At 38.6% G+C, this 23,650-nt stretch overlaps 1 protein-coding gene across 1 annotated transcript in view; it reads left to right on the forward strand.

Annotated features, from left to right (window-relative positions):
• Positions 1-23,650, forward strand: part of EYA1 (EYA transcriptional coactivator and phosphatase 1) — a 155,145-nt gene that overhangs the window by 56,612 nt on the left and 74,883 nt on the right. The window contains exons 3-4 of the mRNA XM_056485623.1: positions 16,957-17,006; positions 18,405-18,532. Coding sequence (XP_056341598.1) covers positions 16,957-17,006; positions 18,405-18,532 — 178 coding nt within the window. The remainder of the gene's footprint in view (positions 1-16,956; positions 17,007-18,404; positions 18,533-23,650) is intronic.

Below are 23,650 nucleotides of genomic sequence, written 5' to 3' on the forward strand. Positions count from 1 at the left end.
CCTAAGACCCCAGACTCAAAAAAGAAGCAATCACATCTCCAGCAGGACCAACAGTCTCGCACCATTCCTGGCAAGATGCAGTGTAGGAATGGTTAGAGGGATGAGGAGAAATATATAACAAATTTATCAGTATCAGAGAGTGATCCCTTACATGTCACAAACAAAATACAAACACTTTCTTGATCCTAGAGAATATCTAAGAGAATAAATTCCCCTGGCAAATACGTGTAGGTATTCTCCCAGAGGAGGAGAGTTTAACTGGCTCATGTAAAGAAAGTCAAACTGTGTAAACTGAGTAATGAAACTGTAAATTGTGAGAGCTGGAAAATTGTGCAAGGTGAATGTGGGCATCCTCAGCTGTTGCTGGCAGCTCATGAACAGCTGGAGAGCAAAACCTTGAATCACCCAGCTCGTGATGCCACAGGAGTGTTGTCACTGCCAGTATAATTCAGAATATCAGCGATTCCTACTTCAGGGGTTTAGATCAAGAGAGATGGGAGAGGGAGCACAGAAATGATCTGATAAATACATCCACTCCTTTCTCTTATCTCAGAGACAAGGGGAGGGAAGTAAGTGTCTAACATGCCATGGGGCAGTCACCCCTGAGGGAGAACAGACTCCTAGGAAAGCATTTGTAACAAGATTAGGGGTGAGACACTGGCATGTTGGATGTTCTTGGACAAATGTTTTCTGAAAAGTAATTTCCAAAGCTAGCAAGGAATTACGTAAAGGGAGAAATAATCAGATAAGGTGATTGAGAGTGAAGAAATGAGACAGTCTTTCAGGGTTCAGTTATGAAAAGATGATTGGAATGCATTTAGCACTATTCAGCTAATGAAGTTAGAGTTGTAATTGCAGGCAGGTGGGGAAACCAAAGAAATCTTTAATGATAAATCAATGTTTATGTTTTTTAGACTAGGAGGAAGTCAGTACTTCAATTTTTTTTTCTTTTTCTGATTTCTGTTTTGTGAATCCATTTGCACATTTCAGAAGAACATTCTTTGGGATTTTCAAATGGAGCCAATCGAAGATAAATTCAAGTGACGAAAATTTACTGGATTTACTTCTTTCAGTAGAACCAGCCCTACAGAGATGTTAATTTGGATAGCATGGCATTTGATGTTAGGCAAGGAAGGATGCTGTGGCTTATTAGTTCTTCTGGGATGGAAGGAAAGAAACACATTGTCATATGCTAAAGGAGATATTAAATATCACTCCCCTGAGCACATGACACCTATGTGGAAATCTTACGAAGTCTGGGTATCACTGTTTTTATTACATATTAGGTTATCACATTTCCACTGATTTACTTTCATGTTTATTGCTGTTAGATGACATCACTGCTTTCTGATTACAAATACTTCACATTACTACTAGTTCTCAGCTATTTGAGGAAAGATTTATTGGTATTATCCATGGATCTTTCTAGCAAGAGAAAAGCTACACATGCTTAAACAGTGCTAAAGTTGGAAATTTGGTGGATTGGAAATCCCTAAGCTGTGTAGAGCAGTTTTATTAAACTAGAGGAACTTATGTCTTGCAAAGTTAAAACCAAGCTCAGGTGAGTGTAAAGATTTAGCAAATCAGTGCCTCAAACCAATCTCTTAAATCCCTGTGATTTGTTGGGTTTTTGTTCATAGTCATGAATTTCTAAACCAAATGTAAACAGAAGTCTTCAAACCTCTTATGCAGGGTCTCTGAAGTCCACTTCTCTTACTGAATTAATAGGAAACATTTTTACTGCATATTAACTTACAGCTATTTTCTCATTGCCATTCATTTCAAGTTATTTTATTCTAACCATTCAAATTTTGAGGAACTGGTGTCTTGGTGAACTTCAGTGCATCCAAACATGATGAGATATCTAGACCTGTTTCCAGCAACCTGGACTGTGAGGATAGACTTCAGCCAGCAGTTCATAGCCCTCTTGAGGTCAGAGGGACAGCTGATGGGTACCACAGTCCACTTTTGGACTGGACTGCAGGGCAGTGGCCTGGGCTGAAGCAGACCCCAACACTGTTGACAGTAACCTTGTAATGTAGGACCTGCTCAAATGCATTTCATCCTACACATTCATCAGAGGATAAAAAAAAATTAGGCAACCCCGTATTACATTGATGTAAAAAAATAATTTACCTAAAAATTGCTGCTTTATTATGCATGCTGCATACTAATATAATATAAATATACTAATATAATACTAATGTACTATTATTTACTTATTGACCAGAAAAACAAGAGGCAAATTCATCAGCTAGTAGAGAAAGATTTGTATAAGCCTCCTGCTGTGCTTGGTATACCACACATGTCTGAGGCCAGTTACTATGTGCTGATTCTGTTTTAATTCAAGCTTTAGAGATGCATACACAATATTTTATAGTATTTTGGAGGTGAAGATATTAAGAGTGTTTTCTCCAAAAAAAAACCCAAACCAAACAAAAAAAAAATCTGAAAATATTGATTATTTTGTGGGAGAGGAGACTGGAGAAGAGAAATTTACTCTAGGGCTATCATTGCTGCTATGTGGCAGTTTTTTTGGGTTTAACAGAAGAGCAAGAGCCAGATGAGGGACAGCCATTCCCTATCCTTTGGGTTTCCCATTTTCAACTGTTCCTGAGACCACCACACAGTTCCTATTTCTGAATTCAAAACCATTCTAGATACAGATTAAGGTTCGGGGGGGGAGCCTTCATTCTGGATGCTTGAGGGGTGGGTAAGCACTTCATCAGTGGCTGCAGGGGCTGGGGATGCTTCAGTGTATGGCCAAAGCCTATTGGGGCTTGGTGGAGCAGGAGGTGTCCTCAGCCAGGGCAATGAAGCCCTTGTGTCCCGGGCACCATAAAGCATCACATGCAGCATTCAGTCCCCTACAGTGTAATTGTATTTTTTTTTTCAATAACCAGTCATCTGCAGTAGAGTGCATTGGTGGAATATATTCCAAACTAATGCATTTTTAAGTTACTAAGGCTACTAAATTTTCCAAGGTGTCTCTAAATTAGGCTTTTGTTCTTTCCAAAAGAGCTATTAAGATCAGTCTGGTTAGAAAAAAAAAAAACAAAAAAACAATAGCTTGCTTGTGATTACAGTGGCACTAGATTCACCAAAGACAAATACGCATTTCTGAGTTGCAATCAACATATTCCTTGTACTGATAGCAGACATGTTGCAATTTTTAAAAAATCAGCTTACTCAACTTTGTTTCAAGTTTTTCATGCATTTGTCTGCTATTGTGTCCTGTTCTCCTTGTGATATTGCATTCTTCTGGTACCAAGCAAGAAAAGCATTCTGCCTCTGCCCAGTGTGCAGCACCTGTGCTGTGTCTCTCAGTTCATAAACTGGCATCCAGTGCAAGATGCATTTTCATTTCTCTGTGAACAGTTTAGCAGCATTGCCTAATGGAGGTGGTTGTGCATGGAGATCCCTGCATTGTGGAAGGTTAGATGCATTCCTTAAAGATGCATTTTCAGAACTTCATCAGGTGAATTGCTTGGGTGGATATGAATGCTTCACTTTTTTGGGAATGCAAATGTGGTACAAGGCAGAGGGGCAAGGTATAGGATTTGGTGTTTTAGATACCGGAATCACAATTTTGCTTGTTCTTAATTCTTGTGAAACTCACTTGAAATCCTTGTTTTAACCTATTTCCCTCTAAATTAGTGACAGGTTTGCAGGGACAAAATTTCTGACTGCTCTCTGTGATTTTTTTTTTCCCCCCCTTTAGCCCAGGTTTGAAAGGGATCTGTCATCTTGTGTTTGTGGGCTCAAAGTGAAGGTGTAATTATGAATAATTGGTTTAAGAATTAAATATTTCTTCAGAAAGCTAGACTCTCAAGCAAAATGTATATGTAGAAAATCTGAATAATGCCCTTAATTAAAAAAAAGAATCCATATTAGTAGCCTGGAAGTATTCAAGCAGTAAAAAGAATTTAAGCTTTGTTTACATTTTGGCTGCAAGAGGTCCCTCTCTTTAAGTATTTAGATAAACAAACCAAAGCTGCTGTTTTCATTAGCATGTAACACAGAGCCCAATTTCCTTACCTGAGAGAACGTTAAACTAAAATTCAGTAGCAGAAAGCAATTTGATCTCTTGCAAATATAAGTCGTGATAAACCTTACACTATGGAAAAAAACCCCAGCAAACCAACCTTCAAATTTCGTACCTATTGACATTGCTTAATAAAAACATCTCGAGTGCTGGTGCTTCTGGGTGTGTTTCCAATAGCAATGTGATTGCAAGGCTCCGTGGATAAAGTTACCAATCCTTTGAATTCTGACCTTCAGTCTAAAACAGCTTTAGAGGTTACTCTTTTTCCTTTTTGTGAGATTGCAGAGTAAAAGTTAATGCTGCTGGAAGGAAGCGGGGCAGGGAGCTGGGCTTGGAGATGAGAACTGGGTCTTTGAAGGCATCTGAGAAGTTTTCCTCTGGCCTTGATTTGTAACAACAAATATTGGCAGTCTGAGTCAGTAATTATACGAAGTTTCAAAATAGAGCCTAATGCTCTATTTTGAAACTTCTGTGAATACAATTACTATTGAGACCCGATTGATTCTAAGGGAAATTACAATGTTGGGTTCAACAAAATCTGGGTTCTTGGGGCAGCTCTAGCCATCAAAACCTGATAGTAGCTTAAGTCCATCATCTGTGTCTACAGAAAGGGGACATCTCAAAATTGGGTCCCCTGCACCGACTGGAAATGTCTCTGTCTTTGCTGAGGATGAGGGTTTGGATGATCACCTTCAACTAAATGCTTAATTTTACATGGTTACACATAGGTGAGAGTGTAGCTTCTACTGAATAAATTATGCTCATGGTATAAATACTGTAAGGTTTAGAAGAGTTTATTGTGTTAATTTACTTAAAATCAGTTTCTGGGAAAAACATGGTTGCAAGTATAAAATAAACCATATGACTATTTTACCTTAGACTTCCACTTTGTCCTTTTCATTACAAGGCCCACAATGGGGAATATTTATGCATGTCAATTTTTGAAGATGCTTCACTGTTGCAAATCGCCATAAAAAAAATTTGTGTGACTGAATGTTTCAAAGGATGTACATATTTACTGTATTCAGTAACACAAGGTTTGTAATTTGAGTGTATGTTTATGAGTCACATTAATTGTAAATGTATGTTTGTCTTAATAATTTGTCAAAGTGAGCCTGGGTTGCTGTTCTTTCAATTTTCTTTCTAATTCTAAGTGCTTTTATCAATAATTATTTTATCTATGTAATATTTTAGAGGTTTTGGTGAAGCCTTATATGTCAGTAGCTGAATAATTATGTAACAATTGACACAAATAACTAAAATACAGTAATGATCCACTGCTCCATCTACTGTTGAACAGTGACATGAATAACACTCTGGGAAAAAAAAAAAAAAAAGGAATGCATTTAGGAAATAATAACAAAATGGAATTTACAACAAATAAACCTATTGTTTCTGTGGTTAGTAAACAAACATCTTTTTCTTGCAGAGTAAAGTATTCCGAGTATGACTTTAATTCAGAGATGAAAAGCGAGGAGGAACTTTCCATCTTCCTTTTCACCTTATAGGAGGTGCTGACAAAACTGTTTTTGTTCACATTAGTGGGAAAAAGTTGGAGAAAAGACAGTCTAGTATTACTGAACTGACTCATGTCATACAGTGCACTGTATTTTGTATCACTGGCAAAAATGTAAGTTATTGCTATGAAAAAATATTTGTGATGGTTTTTAAGTTCTACCTTTATTCTAGTAGAAGTGAATGAAAGATGAGGAAGGCCTAAACAGTCGTGGGAGGATGAGCTATGGAAAAATGGCATGTGTGTGAAATGATGTGTTTTATAGTCTTTACAGAACAACAGGACTTGATTATTTTGTCAGCTCTCTGGTAATCTCTCATTTGTAGTGTGTTCTTCCTGCAGCCCAGTCTTCTGAGGAACTACTGATTGTAGCTTTTATCACCCACTAGAATGCTAGCAAGCTGCTTCTCATCATCAGTGATGCATTTGATTTGACTTGTTCAATTTTATAAGCAAATTATTATTCACATATCACAGTGAAGGATGATTATTTTCAAATTTTAGGCAGTTATGTTTCCATGCTGAGCTGGAGTAAAAGCTTGAATGTCAATTAGAAAAATTAGCTCTTTCTTAAGGAAGTTCACAGATTGCAATTTACTCCTTTCATTTCATCCCCTATCTTGTAAACAGCTAATTCTTCAAATAACTTTCTTCAGACATATCTATGTTGTCTTCAACAGGTCTTCTTTTATAAATAGTTTCATGTTTATGTATCTTTTGAGCAGAGGTTTTTGTACAACAATAAAAGTAACACTTCGCTGATTCTTAGGTACTGTAGACAGTATTAAAAGTCCGCCTGTAAAACTCTTGAACTTTATTGGAAAATGGAAGGTAATTTTCTATAGTTCAATTTAATAGCTAAAACTGTTGTAGTTGGAAAAGCTACATTACTTTTAAACCTGGAGTAGATCTCAGAGCTCTGCCCTCAAGATGTCACAGACCTGCTGTCTCGGTCTTTAGGGAAAAGCCATCACTTTTGGGTAGAACATCTACTTCAGATGATCTGGAAACCAAAGCTTTTCAGTATTTTTGTTTGCCAGCCATTCCCTTCATGAGATTTCTAGAAGAGACAAGTAATGTAGAATGTTAAAAAATACCCAAAGGGATATGATAGTATTAGATACATTTAAAATTTAAGTTCATCTCAGAAACTTTTCCTTCACCCTACCAAAATACTTTTTTATTTTGCATTTAGAGTACTGAGTATATATAATTTACATTACTGCTACTTGTAAATATTTCTATATATCTATATATCTATATATCTATATATCTATATATCTATATATCTATATATCTATATATCTATATATCTATATATCTATATATCTATATATCTATATATCTATATACACACACGCTGTTTTTACCTCTTTTTAACATAATGCTTTTAAGATGCAACAAATCTACTGAAAAAACAAGCATACTTTCACTATGGAGAGTGAAAAATTGAGATCACTAAGGTATTGGCTTTCAAACTACACTTTGAATGCTTCTTCTGTGGACAGTCTCTGCATTTGTTTATATCGTAGCTGTCAGCTGTTTCAGAATCATATGTAAGTCATGCATTCATTCAAAAAACCTAAAGCTGCATCTACTTAAGATAAATAAAGATTACTATTTCCTATTTTAAATTATACTAACTGGTTCTGTAGTTTGTACTGAAGTGATGAATTGAAAACAGCTACAACTGCATGCAAACTAGCAAAACTAGCAAGCTAGGGCCAGCAGTTTACATGTTTTGGCTGAGGACAATGGTTAACAGCACATACCTTTTCTTATAGCCCATTACACACACAGACCTTAGTTCAATATTAATTATAGCCAATATTGAAAGAATTTATCCAGTCTTGAAAGAATGCAATTAAATTGTTCCTCTTAGTCACACTGATAGTTTTTTGGACAGAACACTTAAAATGGTTAGTTTCTGTCGCTTTTACTGTTGTTTTCTACTTTTGCTCACGTGAGTAGCATGAGACAATATGGGCTCCTGTCAAATGCTGCAAACTTCTGTTCCAGCCAGGGATGTCTCTAGGCAACAGCTGCTATGTGTAAGATAAAACTTGTATGGAGGCATAGGAGGGATATTGCTGCTTCAGAGGGTTCTGACGTTGCACTGCAGTTGTTATGGGAAGAGCCAGGCGGTGGCTTTCAGGAGCAATGGGATACATCTTTTGCTTTAGTGAAGTGTTGTCTTCCTAGGCAAATTTCTGATATTAAATATTTCAGTAGTATTTCCTACTTAGAGACAAACATATGAACATCCCACTGTTCCATAGTCTTCTTACATCTAATTTTTCTTAATTACCAGAACATCTGTAATCGTGGCACCTAAGCGCCCAGTAAATGTTGTGTTCCAGATGGACTCATTTTACTTGTGCTAAAACAAGTGTGTGACACTGCATATGAAGTTAAAACCATATTGCATGAGTAATGGCTGTAATAATATACCCTGTAGCTTGTTGTGCATTTGATGTTATGGAATAGGCCTGGTCTTTTACTTCTTAGGACTCTTGAGATGCCAGCTGCATTAATGGGAATGCAGAATCAGGGCAAATTTAGGCATGATGTAAACATATGCAAATCCCACTGAAATCTCTGTTCCAAACCCAGTGTGAGTGCAGTTGTGGTTTGAAAATGATGTTGGGTGCCAGTGGCCAACAGCCCATCATGCACTGATTTTGGTATGCACTGGGAAGATCAAGCCCCAGAAGATAAGTAAACAAACCTCTTTCAAGCAGATTTCAAATCGGTGCAGTACTCAGCTGTCATAATTAGATTACCTATTGAAATAAAAAGAACTGCACTCACTTAAACCAAATGAGGATCTGGTCCATAGTATCAGCTGTAGGATAAGTTCATAGGTTAGACCCTATCACAGGGTAATGATATGCAGTGATCTGAAGTCCAATCTTCAGACATCAGATAAAGAACTTTAAGGCACTATTTAATGGCTGTATAAACACAGAGGACCCTACTTTATCTCATAACCCCCATCTAGATCATTTATATGGCTTCAGTTCCCATACTACCTACATGCCATATTACAGAAGAGATTAAAAATTCAAAGCTGGTTCTTTTCATGCAATGCATCGTCAACGCCCTTTTTCTGATCATCTTAGCCTCTGTGTAATTTATCCCACGTTTATCCTCACATCACCAAGCTCTGTACGTGTGTGTGGGGATCTGTCTTACTTTAATTAAATACAGAGACTGGGCACACTCCTGAAGTTATTACTTAGATATAACTCCCAGTAGGGATTACAAACTAAACAACAATAAACTCGTTCCAGTAACCTTTACATTTAAAATGCTAAAATTTATTCACATATTTTTGCTATTTGGGTCTTTTTTCAATAATGGGATTAAATAGATTTATGTGAAAATTTGCATGCATCATTGAAGTCACAGTCTTCTTTTTAAATATTTTTTTTTTGCTTCCATAGTGTTATTTAAGTATCACTATTATTAAGAAAAGATTTTGAGTTGCATTTTTCAGTGTTAGATTGTATCTCGCAACAACAATATGATATTTTTTTAATTCTTCTAGAAAAAAATGAGATTCTGCTTCGTTAAAGTGTGTGCCTGACATTATTAATTTAATAGTTGTAGCTCTTACAGTCAGTGAAGCAAGATATATCTTTATATCAGATTGGGTAGGGGCTTTTTAAAAGTGATCTTATTAGCACTGGTAAAGAATGCTCAGTGGTAAGCATTTTCCAGAAAATCGTGGCTGTTCCAAAAAAGCATATAGTTCAGAATAATTGCATAGCCTTGTTTTTCAGGGTTTCAGTGACTTTTACCTGACAAAACTGCATGACTCCATAAGAAAAGTAATTTGCATTTCTTTCACAGTTTAATATAGAACACGAGACATAGTTTTCTTGGCGTGAGACGTGGTTTGTGACTGAAGAAGTGATGGGATTGTGTTTGTGCTGGCTACGCAGACGGGCCCAATCGAAAGCTGCTTATTTTGACCTGGGTTCCCATATATGGAGTGTGACTGTCCCGAGATCCCTTTTCTCCGCTAAACAAAATGAAATCCTAGGTGCGTTTTCAGCTCGAGGTTGACTTGTAGCTTTGCAAACCGATCTGCTTTCCTGAAGTATTCCCAATGTACTTGCTACAAAATAATGTCTCACTTACTGGGATGTAGTAGCCAGAAGATATTTCTCCTCTAGAAGTATTGCTTTCATTCACAGATTAGTTAATTGAAGGTAAGGATATATTAGCAGTGAATAACCACAGGTTTTTGTGAAGAGAAAAAAAGTTCTGTTTCAATCTGTTTATACCGTATAAAGTTGTGGGGTTTATTGATTTTTGATTTTGTTTTGGTTTTTTAAAATTTAGTACTTTAGACCTGGCATGGTAATAAGACTTCTTTTTTGGTACTACAAATCGTTACGCTGTTTTCCTCATCATATTTGGATTATGCACACTGAAAAAAAGCATAGAAAAAGTGGTGTTACATAAAGTGAAAATACTGTCTGCGTAGTGGAAATGCTCTGGAGAATGCTGGTCAAATTTAGTTACTATGTATGTTATAATGTTTTGTAACATAATGTATGTATTCTTAAAAGAGTTAGTTTCTTTTCTCTTTTAAATTATGAGCGACTAAAAGTTCTGTTTAAAAGAAAAGCATCATAAACCCATTTCAGTTTAATGGCTTACTAATTAAATTACTTAATTACCTATTGATTGGTAAAAGCTAAGGTTACTTAATGCACAAATTTAACTCTGTGCAACCATCTCTCCCTTCTTTGGAAACATTTATATGGCCTGTGGAAACAGTCTTTTTACAATTTTAAATTTTGAAACGTTAGTAAGTGATTAGTAATAATTAAAATACGAATTTGACTATATTTACAATCGTTTTTAGGCGTACAGGTATTTAATGGTTTAAGTGGTTTAAACCATTTTAAAAGTTCCAGATATTTTGTTTAATAAAGGCTAGCTTAAATAGTTTTAGCAGACCCTTTCTTTACAAGGTTGCAAGAATCTCAGATATTTGAGAACAAATCTGTTACATATCCAATCAAAACGGCATGTCCGGACGTGCATGCTGGTTGTATGCTTAAGAGCCTCTCTGGGTATCCCTGTTTAGCTTCTCTCACTGATATAACGTTGGTGTAATTCCAGTTATTCTATTAGGACGGCTTTAGTTTAAACCCAGCTTTACAAGCGCGGACGCATCTACGCGCAATCCAAGTTTGTAGATGAGGAGGGACCCGGGGGGTTTTCAGGAGTTTTTCTGGTGTGAATCTGAGGAAGGTGCGAGGGAGGGGGCGCCGGGGGCGGCCGGGGCCAGGGGCGCGCAGTTTCCGCGGCCGAGCGCGGCAGCCCCGGCTGCGTTCCGCGCTCCCGTGCGGGAAGGTTGGCTTCGGAACCGCGCAAGCCTCTTTGCAGTTGTTGCTTTTAAACCAATAAGGTTGGGACAAGAGAATAGCTGCGGTTTGCATTACAAAAACAAAAACAAAACCCAAAGGGGGGGAAAAAAAAAGCAGAGGGGAAAAAAAAAAAAAAAAAAAGAAAGAAAACAAAAAAAAAAGAAGGCGAAGGGGAGTGAGGAGGAAAGCGGGCGCGGGAGCGGCGGCGTGCCCCCAGGCAGTGCCTGGGCAGACGCACAAGGCTGAGCAAACAGACGGCGGGGCTGCAGGCAGCTCCCTCGGCCGCGCTTTGTCTGCCCGGCCCCGGCCCGGCGCGGCCCGGCCCCGGGGCGCTCCTGCCCCGCCGCGCCATGGCAGGCGCGGCCGCCGCGCTCTGACCCGGGAGCTGCGCCGGCACCGTGAGTACGGGAGCGGGACTGGCAGCCCCGCGGGGCGCGGGACGGGCGCACAGCACCGGGAGCGGGGCGGCGGACAGCACCGGGAGCGGGATGGGAGCACCGCTTAGGGAGCAGGGCGGGCGCACAGCACCGCGAACGGGATAGGAGCACAGCCCCGGGAATGGGACGGGAGCACAGCACCGGGAGCGGAGCAGGCGGACAGCACCGGGAGCGGGATGGGAGCACCGCACCGGGAACTGGACAGGAGCACAGCTCCGGGAGCGGGGCCGCTGCCCAGCCCGGCTGCCGGGGAGCGCGGAGGGGCAGCGGCGCTTCCCGCGCGTCCTGCCGCTCCGGAGGAGAGCGGCGCTCAATTATAAATCACTGGGTGCCGCAGTTAATTTTGGCCGTAGTTCAGGCTGGGGTTTGCGGGCTTTCCGCAAAACAGATGTGAGGAGGTTCTGTTTGTTGTGATCAGCCAGGTTTGGGGATTCTCCTGCTTGATTTCCTCGAGTGCAAATGGTTCGGTAGATAGGAGCAACGTGATGGGGAGATGTTAAATGGGGGGTGGAAATAGGCGCGTACGGTACGAAACCGGCAGACCTTGTTGAAAGGGACATGAGAGCGTGAGAAAAATAGTAAAAAAATTGGGAGGAAGAATGCCTGACAGAGATTTTGACAGTGCTTTCTGAAGCAGGAAATCCTTTTGCTTAATGTGTTTAAATTTTCCAAACACCAAGGAAAACATGCAGATCCCCACAGGAGAACTTTTCAAGATGACAGAATAAACATCTACACAACTGAAATATTTGACGTTTATTGACATTTTAGGTGGATTATTTAGAACGGTGATCTTAGAACAAGGAAGTTAAGGACCTTCTGAAGTCTCATTAAATTTACGTCTTGCTTTTGAGCAACCAAGACCCACCAAACATTCTCTCGGTGTTTCAAACACCAAGAGGAAGGACTGCCCTTTACAGTGCAAGATTGATTCTGGAAAAATAAAGGTGTTAGTGCAATTAAAAATGTTTCTTTGAAGGTGGTTTGGTTTTGGTGTGGTTTTTTCTTTCTTCTGTAATCAAACATTGAAAACTGAGTAAGCGGAAGAGATAAAAGCTTTCCGGGGGGAAAAAAAAATAAAAAAAAGATAGTGTGTTTCATGTAGTTTGTTTTAATTTAAAAATGAGGATGGGGCTAATTTGGAATAAGAAGTGGAAATGCGGTGTAGCGTATCATTGGAAGTTTTTAACATTAGATACCATGTATAAAGATTATTTTATTTTCCAACCCATACTGAGATGGTTCGCGAAGCATCTGCCAGAACACAGACTATTGGTCTGAGGTGTCAGATAAATTAATGGCATATATATGGATATGCATCTGTAAAAGTACATGTATGTGTATGTGCACACATTACAGAATTTTAGGTATATAAACACATATGCACATGGTGTATTCACGTTGCTCACAAACCCATGACATGCAGTTTTTAGCCAAGCACCTCACTGCTGTCAGAGTTTTCCAAGGCCTGCAAGGGTCTGGAAATGAGCAGCCATCCCCACTCAGCAGTTCTGTGCAGTGACAGACAGCTTGAGTCATGCTTCACCTTAGGAGAAAAAAATAATGAGTAATCATTTTGTTTGAATTGCAATAAGTATGAAATATTTCTCAGAAGCCAAAAAAACATCTTGGAAAACAGGAAGACATTCTTAAATGACTGGTCATAGTAGATGCATTGTCACATTGTAGTACTGCTTTCTTAAAGGGAAGAAAGTGTTGGGATCTCAAAATGTTTCATTCATGAGTGTATGAAATGAGCACACAGGATAGCACTTTAGAAGAATTTAAACTGGTAATTAAAAATTAAATAGCTGCAATTAGCTGCTTTTGCTTTAGTAAGTACAATTTGTCTTTGATGTGAATATCTAGCGAAAAAGCCCAACCTCTTCCCTTGGAGCCCTGCGATATATGATTATTGGAAGAGTGAAAGTATTACCAAGTTTCCTAGGCTGCCAGCAAGGTGCCTTTCTGCAGCCAATTTGCATTTTAGTTTTGTAACATTTTGGCTGTTGAAGTCATTATGTCGGTAGATACTGACTGCGTGGTTCTTTCAGGGAGGTAAAGAGTGCTGTTGGGAAAAAGGTCCCTTTCTTTCCCTCCCTCCACCCCTTCCTAAAAATGACAGATTTTTTTTTTCCCTAAGAAGGAACACCCTCGTTTGAAAACTGCCATTGTCTTTGAAATTTGCTTCTTTAAAGTGGAACTATATTTTAAGAGAAAACGTGTGTCCTGGATATAGTTTTCTGGGTTAAATTCTTATTTTCACTTCAAAAATTTCTTTTCAGCTGGAAAAATGTTTTAAATTAGAGCCATTAAAAAAATTGCTCCTAGCAAGCAAAAATACTGTGGAAAACCTGTAATTTAGAGAAGTACCTACATTTTATTTGCTCTGTGCTGCTGAAATTTAGAATCTCTTCCCATTTACAGTTTACTTTTCACAGAACATTATTAACTTTTTGGCTTCATACATGATCTTCTGTCAGATGCTTTTGATTTGTAATTTAGCAAAGTATAATAAACAGTGCAAAAGTCATGAATTTTCCTCTGCATCCTGAGCTCTGTGGTAGGGAAAATGTGATAAAATGTGTACCTTAAGTCTTGTTTGATGATCTCTCAAAGCAAGTTTGCCTTCTGGAAATAATTTCTGGGGTTGAAGAGCATGGTATTAACAGATTTAATGTGGCTATTCAATGGATTGGTGGAGTACTATGTGAGGTTTAACAAAATGAGAGAGACAAATTGAACATCAACAAAACCTACATCTGTGAAGAATTATAAATTTAATTAGAAAAAAGGGCAAACTTAAAAGACCTCATTAACTAATCAGAATTTGATGTTACTGATTTAAGATTCTTAAATGGATGAATTTTAAGTAGCTTTGCTATCACTGTCCTTTTTTTCTCGCCATGTACTACATAGTGCCCAATCTGCAATCTGTAGTAAGGAGAAAGATGTGAATGTTACTGACAAAAATCAAATTATACCAAGAAATGTTTTTGAAGTATTAAGAAGAACATGTATGCCTTTTAGCATATAAGGCATTTTTAGTTTAAGCAGAGCACTGAGCATGAAGGGGGGTGTGACAGGTCCATTTTTTTCTTTTTTTAAATGTGACCCATTTCTGTCTGGATAAGGCCAAGCATTTGGGTTTTTCCCCCTACTTTTTATTTGATATGTGAGTTATGTTGCCAGACTTCAATTACCCAGAAACCTGTTGACAAAATGGGAATATATGAGAGAAAGCACGAGCACACACCACCCAGAAATGTTTTTATTCTATGAACTAACTGGTCGTCATAAGTGTGGTTCCTTGCTATGTTGTAATTTTGTCCTGCACATAAAAAACTGAAAGCATGTGAAGTGTAGCATTTTGTAAACTGTAACTAATTTCACTCACATCTGTGTCTAATTGTTGTCTGCATTCGCATTCTTGAGAGTAGATTTATTTTTCCTGGACTACTCTGTGGATTCAGCTGACCAGCCTAAGTGAGGATTAGTTGTTTTAAAGTTATTTTGATTAAAGAGTCATTTTTAAATTTGGTAACGTGCAACACATGGTTTAAATAATCCTTGAGACACAAAGGAATATATCTAAAGTACGTCTAATGAAAATGAAAATTGTGGATATGAACTTTCACAAATCATAGGGTGTTGGAGGACATTTAAGATATATATTTAATTCACTTTGAATGAGCTGATTTTTTTTTTCCCTGTCCCACAAACACATAAATGAGATCTTTCTTGCTGTGCACATACATGGACATGTATATATGTATATAATGTATACATTTTCAAATGTACAGAAGTTACTATCTTTGTAAAAATTCTTACTTAAAATAGTGAGGATTACATTTTTTTTAATTTTAATTATCATTTTTATTTTAATCGAGTATGAATAATTGCGTGGTGATATTGGAAAGTATCGGTTAGTTAGAGCATCCATTTGAAAAAAGAAGTTTTTTCTATTATAAAAGATGGGTTTTTAAAGATCCTGTGCAAGAGGGAGTGAAGATAGCTCTGTAGGCAAACTTAGTTCTCACCTATAATTTTTTCCAGGTGTTTAGACGTAACAGCAGAAGCATATCCTAAGGCACTCTGCAGCAGTTTCTGGGGTAAAGAACTAAGGGGGAAAAATCCTTAAACCAAAATGCACCGTTTTTGACTGTATCTGCTAGTCTAGTTTGATTTGGCATGCAGCAATGTATTGAAAAGCGTGTTATGCAGCACTTTAAGTACCCAGTTATAAAAAGATTGATGTTTTTCAGCGTGCATTATTGCATGCTTCTTGACATCATTTGTAATGTTCTTCCTTGCCTGACTGCCCCTAGCAGTTGTTTACTCTTGCTAGCAGTAATTCTGTCTGTGATTAAAAATAACAAAAAACCCACCCTACAGACACATAAGTACGATTTGCTCAGATGATTTTTATGGCACTTAAAATGCCTCATCTCCCTTGTCTTTGCTCTGTGATCATTTAAGAGATGTCAGTTCAGGTTGAGTGGAAGCACACAAGAAAGATCCTCACTGCAGACATTCAGAGGATGTATACCTTGCCCAGAGAAGCTTTTGTGTGCTTTTAAGCTAGCAGTGCCTAGCAGTGTATTTCCACCTGAATTTTATCACCTGCTGACAATTGTTACTGGCTAGAGTTTGTTAGTAAAGCAGCAGTGTTTTTTCTGATGGAATATGAAAACTATTACTCACCTGAGCTGTAAAAGGAGTAACTTGATTAAACTAAAAAATTATAGCTGGGCTTCCCAGAGGAACCAGGTTCCTTCTCTTCAGGAGTGACATCAGCGGTAAATGCTACAGCTTCCTCCCATGTATTTAGCCAGAAGTGTCCTTTTAAGTAATTTTATCATATATCTCATTAGCATCTAGAATTTTTAGGAGTAAGACTATGCAATAACGCGTAGAGTTCTTTTTTTCATTTGACCTGGCCAGAGATTCGCTTCTTTTAGGGGTGGTTCTGTAAGGCTGTTGGCTATATAGTGAAGCTCTTTACAATACGTAGACTCGCCCCTTGCTATTCTCCATTCCTCCCCACCAAAGAAATAACATCAGCGGCTTCAGCTTGCCCTTGGGGTGAGCTGGACCTGTGGGTTCTCAGTGGCACAGAAAGGATGGCGGGGAGGAAGGGGAGAAGAAAGGCATTGAGCTGTCAGAGCGGAGAAGGAGGGATGAGGCGCAGCGGAGGATGCTGCGGGCTGGGAGAGCAGCTGGCGCTGCCCGGCGGGGTTACCTTGGCGGGCGCAGGCAGAGCCGAGCCGGGCCGGGCCGGGGAGGAGGGAGCGAGCCCCTGTGCAGCTGTCACGGGCCCCTGATGAATCACTATCCCGTCACTTGGCTGCCGTCCCCTGGCGCGGGGAGGAGGGAGGCAGACCTGCCGGGGAAACAACAGTTGAGCCTTCAATTTAAAGACAATATGCCTTTCAGGGGCACCGCACCCTCCTCCTCTGCCTTTGGGTTTAAAGGACACAATTGTCATCCCTACTGATATCTTTTCTTTAAGTTAAGGCCTCGTAGTAAAGTGGAGTAATAGAAGCTTCTGTTTGTTTCCCTGGCTTACAGGTGCAGAAGTCCCAAACCAGTTCAGATGTTGCTGTTTCCTCAAGCTGCAGGTAAGGATTTGACTGAAAATTGCTAAATTTTTGCAAGCCTTCTATTGTTGGGGATTCTTTCTTGCTTCAGATGATAAGTAAAATATTTAATCATGTTTCCCACTTTAAGCAGATGAGTAAGTGCTGGAGCATAGCTTTTACGTGTGTGCAACCAAGTCTGTAAACCTTGAGCATGTAACTTTTTCACTAAATTGTTTGAGTTTCTATTTGATGCTGGCGTTTTGAACTCATTGCAGTATCATCTTCTTCTTTTTGTGCAGATTGTTTTAGGCAGAGAAATATTCAGTGAAGGATCTATGTTTAGAACCTGTGATAAAATTTCGGTTAAAATACAAAAGCCTCGTACCTGAAATGACATTTAGGATATTTATACCATTACTGCAGGAGTAATTTTATATGTAATTTTAATAGTCTTTAAAAGAGCCTAAGCATTTCTTTTAAACTGAGAAATTACTGGTTCAAATGCCTTGGAGGCACAGTAACCTATGAAGTTTCTACTGGGAGCAATTACTTAGAATCAGTACATCAAATAACAATATCAAAAGTTTCAGGTATAAAGGAACAGAAGAATAGGGTACTTCAGTCATAAGCCCCAACACCAGCCAAGGGATATGTCCTGGTGGTGATGACTGTTAATATAAGGCTACTGAAAGCACAAATCTTAAATATTCAGCTGCTTTTGTGATGCTTAAACGTTTAATTTTTGCTGTAGGTGGGATTTGCCCTTTTCTCATTTTGGCTAAGCGACAGCTGCTGGGATACAGCAGAGTGCAGGCACACTAACGCCTGCATGGATTCGCTGTGTCGCTCATATCCCTTTCCAATTGGGCACGCTTTATGTAATCCACAAAGCAAACAAGTGAGCAGACATAATAATGTTTTAATGCTGCATTTGTTTCTAAAGAAACAGAAGAACAATTAAGTAGTTTGCCAGAGTAAACACATACATCAGGAATATCTCATTCCCTGTCAGTAGATGATAGGTTTCCACAATTGCTTCAAGTGTTTTATTTGTTTTGGAGGCCCATTATATTGCCACTGAATGGTAAATCTTGAAAAAGCAGAGTGTTAATTTGTTTTTGAGAGAATATATGTCTTCGTTTATTGGTGATTCCATCTTTGTGCATATTTTAAAAATACAAGATTACATCAATTTTTGGTGCTTGGAATCTAAGTTTTATTTAGCAACAAGCTGCAAAACTAATTACAGTAGCTGGCCAGTCATGTGGGGCTACAACATGAATTAAGCACTGGAAAAGATCAAGTTGGGAGAAGAAATTAATTTTTTGCTAAGTGTTTCTGGGATGTTGATCAGTAGCAGGCTGCATCTCATAAAGGCAGTTCCTGTGTAATTCTTGTTGACTTATGTCACTAAAACTAGTTGCATCTTGTTTTCAGGTCTATGGAAATGCAGGATCTAGCCAGCCCACATAGACGACTAAGTGGTAGTAGTGAATCTCCCAGTGGTCCAAAACTTGATAACTCCCATATAAATAATAATTCCATGACACCCAATGGCACAGAAGGTGAGCCAGCCTTTTTTTTTTTTTTTCAGTGTTTCACAATTTCTTTAGTCTCCTTTTTTGCTTTGATGTTCTTACAGTCAGCTAGCAATATAATGTTTTACTATTTTAGGTGTTCTGTGTTTATTCATATGGTACATAAAGGCAATGTTCAGTGTTTATCAGTAGTTACTATTATCAAGTTTCAGCAATAGCTTTCATTACAGGTTTATGTTTCTTTCATGGAGTTTGAATGCCTAGTAGGTAGTATGTGCAGAGCTTATATTTTAAAAAAAGTCAAAAAACTGAAAAGGAAGCTTAGTAATGAGAAAAAAAAAGGAGGTGTTTACAATTGCCATAGTACAAAATGTAGCTTTTCAGTCTTTTTTACTATTTTGGTATTTCTTTATGTTCTTACTTTTTGCAAGCTCCTAAGGCTATGAGAATTTTGTCAAGTAGGCTAATAAAACTGAGTGTTGAAAGTTCCTCAGGCTAGCTTGCTTCTCTGATGGAGTGGCCAAAATTCAAACAGGTGTAGTAATTCAATGGGGTAAGCTGATACCTATTTCTCAAGGAGCAGTCAGGCAGTTGATAAGTTATGTTTGTTCTCAGTAGAATACTAACAACAGAACAACCTAACAGCTTTGCCAGTAATATAATACATCTATAATACATATAATAATACATATAATGAAACACAGAAGGGTTTATACAACAAGCAGCAAAAAATGCTCTTTCCTGTAGCTTTTCTATGGCAATAGTGGGAAAGATCATACATGACATTTGACTGGCTGTGTTAACAGAGACTTAATGCATTTCTAGAAGAGAGTCCTGCAGGTCCAGTATTGCTCTTCAGTATAAATGTATAGGTAAACTGCTACAACTGTTGTAGCAAAGATATGCCTTCTTTTTTCCTAAGAACTGGGCTTCAGTAGTGTTGTCAGACTCTTTAGGATTATGGACATGCATTGCATTTTTCCAGGAAAGGCACATGTCAAACAAAAAAATGTTGTCGTCTCCCCCACACCCAATTCCCCAAATAACTCTGTTATTCATTGTAATTGTAGTCCTTGGTAGTGGGGACAGTTTATGGGTTATCAGATTAACAGGGACTTGTGCCAGACTTGTGTGTAAATTACTTTTTGCTATTGCTGTGAAAGTGTTGATTCAATCAAATAGTAAGCCATTTGGAAGAAAAAAAACCCAACTTTTTAAAAGATAAAGTACTTACAATGCTCATATAGTTTAAGCAGGAAAATATTTCATGTCCATAAATGAGTCTTCTTCCTTTAAAATACACAAGTATGTTATTATATTTTTATATCATATTACCAGGTATACCACTTTTAATACAGAATAAAACTGCCCATTCACAGAAGCCTTTGTTGTAAACTTCATGAACTTTTCTACCTTCTATAACTTGGAACTTCTTTTGTAGAACAAAAATAGGAGGTGTTCCTTGAAACACTGAAAGATGTTCATCATCATCTGACTTGACTTTTTGTTCAACATGTAGTGCTGTGTGCATACACTCTGAGAAATGCTTAATATGACTTTGTCAGGAAATGAAGTATATATTGTGTCTATCTATTGCTGACCTCAGGTAGAAAACTATTTTGGAATATCTCAGCTTCTAGGTAGGTATCAGAGTTTATTGAAGAAAGTTGATTAAACCATGGTAACTTGTTTATCTGCCACCAGAACTGTCCAGTTTTAAAGAATTTGGAGAGAGTTCTACCCAGAAAGCTCTAACTTGCAATACATGTTTGCCTCCTGAGATGAAGCCAAACAGTTTTCTTTTGTTTGCCCTTTTCCCTCAGGTGACATGACCCTCCTCAGCACTGCAGACTGGCTGCTCAGCCCTAGCACACCGAGCCCTGCAGGTTTGGGTGCTGCAGCAGGCGTGGGCACTCAGCATGCGAGTTCCGATCTTGTCCCAAAGTGTCCCCAGAGACAGCTTGTGCTTGGCGGTCTGCTCTAAGCTCTCTCACTTGAAAATTCCTGTCTCTGATTGCTCTTAAGTGACAAAGAAGGAAAAGTTTTTCAAAGAAACTGGTAGAATCATTTATTTCTCAATGAGATGTGTGCCAAGAGACAAAATTTGTGAGTGAAGCAGATGCCTAAGAATCTGAAGGTGGAATTTTTACTGCTAATCTGTTTTATCTTGAGAAAATGTTTTGTTAGGCTCCTTGAGCTGCTAATGAGACTTAAGAAAGAGTGGAGTGAATTAAGTGAAATTTCCTATTTTTTTAAATGAAAGGTGAAGTAAAAGTGTTTTTTCTGGGATTCTGGAAGCAGAATCCTGCTGAGACACAAGTGGCTGATTGTAAGGATGTGTTTGTAAGGGCTTGCTGAGCACTTCTTTCTAGATGCTGTGATGTGGTTTGCTTGTTTGTTGCACATAGAGTGGAGATGTGGGTTGCTGAATCTTCACATTTCAAATATAATATGTGAAACCAGCTTCTAGTCTACCATGCACACATTCTTACTAACGTGAAAGAGCCCTCCTTCACGTGACTGAGAAGCAGGGCCTCTAGGTATTTGCATGTTATAAATATCTTGTAAAGATATGTTAAATTTGATTTGACTATGGGTGTGATTTTGACAGGTTTCCATACCCTGAAGCACAGGATATGTTCGCTAAAGAAGGGGAGGGGAGGAAAAAAGGAGAAAAAAATACATGTCCCAAAGTGAAATGGCTGCATTTCAAACAAATGTTCATTAATTCCTCTAAGGCACATTTTCAGACTTGTCTTCTATTGATGTTTTTCTGCAAGAGGATGTGGTTGGAAGATAGCTCACTTTGTTAGCTAATATTTGTAGCTTCACACTCAGCTGTAAGTTTACAAAGCACTGAATGGGGATTTAGTTGTGTGATTGAGTCTGAGTTTAATCTCTACATGCAGCTTATATATAATAACTCTTTGTGTGCTTAATTTCACTTTGATAGAGCAAAATTCTTCTCTTGGCCAGGCAGCATGGTCTCCACTGATGGGGAAGTAACAAGGAAATTATAGACCTTGACCAGACAGAAATTTCCCAGGATCAAATGCAGAGGACTAAAATGTCTGGCTAAAGGCACTCAGAAAAATCAGTCCTAGTATGCCAAGGTGATGCTGATTGTATTGATACTACAGTATTTGAGGTTTTCAGGCTCTCTTTAAATGTATTTCCACAATATGCCCTTTATTGTAGAAAAGAGCAGGCGCTGGACAGCATAAAAATTATGGCCCTGTATAACTTGCCTGAGAAAATATCTTTAAAAAATTATTGGAGTAGGGATCAAAATGCTCACAGTTTTGCCTTATCTCTAATCTTTCTTTGTCAGTGAATTGCCATGGTGGGTTGCTACTGGAGGAGTTAAAGGAACAATAACAACAGAAGCTCATAAAATTGCCATTCATTAAGTTTTATCAGACAGCTGGTGGCTATTCCAACACAGTGCCCACTTTGGTAGATACCCTTTAGAGGGGAAAGGCCGTGAGTAATCAGTAAACTTGAAAGGAGCAGGAAATCTGTTTTCCACGGCAGACGACTGCATCCAGTTTCTGCCTATGGTGATCTTTACTTTTATCTTAAGAATGTAAATCAAATCTGATGGATGGCATAGAGTGAGAAACAGAAGCCTGTGGCCCATCATGATGATGTTTTATGCAACTGGAATGGAAAAGAATAGATTAGGACTGGGAGAAGAGGCTGCCATTTTATGAGCAACTACTCTTCATTCATTTAAGCAGTACAGACCTGCTACTGCCCTTTTATTTGAGTGTTCAAGAAGGAAGGAGGGAAGAAAGATACTGACATATCAAGTGGGGAAGGGAAAATGGATAACAAATTGAAGATCAGATTTTCAAAGATACATAGGAAGAGAGGCTTCAAAGGGAGTTTGACTTCAAAAATCCTTTGGAAAAAAATGATTCTCACTCTTTAAGTACCTGCTGCAACATGAGAATGAGATCTGACACAAAGGCAGCCAAAGCTCTCCACTACTAGACTATCTGATTTGTGGCCATTAAAAAGGTTGTTTTAAGTCTGGTGAACATAAATCCATCTTCGGGGTTTCAAAAGGCAGCACTGTGTGGTATGTTTGCTGTCAAGTTGCAGTGTTACAGAATGGAGAAAAAATTGTTTTCAGTATTTCCTAAAGTAATGGGGGAGTAAGATGTTACAATCTAGGGAGAGGATAGAACTGGTTGTTGTTATGGCATGTGACGTAGATTTCTCTAAGTAAATTATGTTCCTATAAATTGTATTTCTTGAAATTCTAGCAATACTTTGTAGCACTCAGAATAGTCTTTCAGTATTGCAATTAAGCAATTCGCAGTGGCAGTGAATGGTTTTTAATTTGTTCCTCATTTTTTACATTTTTTGTATTTTTGTGTGCTTTGGGATGCAAAGTTATGGTAGGTGATGGTAATCAGACAAAATGACACTTCTTTTGCTGATTCTGGTTGGATTCTGGTACCTTTTAGTCACTCATTTCTGGAGTTCCTGCTAATTATGTATGCTGAAATTTCTATACTTGTGTTTGCAATAAGGAATTTGGTGGTATGAAACTTGTAATTGAAACCTCCATATTTAGACATTCTGAAATAATAACATACTAAAGGTAGATACAATATTTGCCTTTCAGTAGGGTATTAGCATCAAGAGCTGTGGATGCTGACTTTACTCATCCCAGAAGAGTGCAAGAGGACCATTGTTTGGCCAGAGGCAAAAACTGCAGAGGTCCTGGGCCCCCAAAAGCAAGCTGGGGGTCTGTAGAGGCTAGTAAGAACCTCCCACCTGATGTGGTTTCTGGAGGACAAAAATCAGATACAGCCAATTTATTTGAAGGCCAGGGGCTGACTTGGACTATCATTTCTTCCCTGCTCTTCACCTTCTTTTCCTTGCTGTATTACATTGGCTTCCTTCCAGACTCTTTGTCTTACCTGTGCTTTTATTCTCCTGCTTCCCCAAGAGTCTTTCTGTCTGTTCTGAGCACATTTAGCATAATGGTCTATTATTCCTCTTTCCTAGGCACTTGGCCAGTGAAATGACTTGTCCACTTCTCCGCTGACTCAGTTGAGCAATTCCTGTTGCAAGGTCTTGGGGAGGAGACTGGCTAATAAATATTTATGTACTTGCTGTCTTTTCTATATG

The sequence above is a fragment of the Oenanthe melanoleuca genome, chromosome 2 (assembly GCF_029582105.1).
Source record: "Oenanthe melanoleuca isolate GR-GAL-2019-014 chromosome 2, OMel1.0, whole genome shotgun sequence".
Lineage (NCBI taxonomy): Eukaryota > Metazoa > Chordata > Aves > Passeriformes > Muscicapidae > Oenanthe > Oenanthe melanoleuca.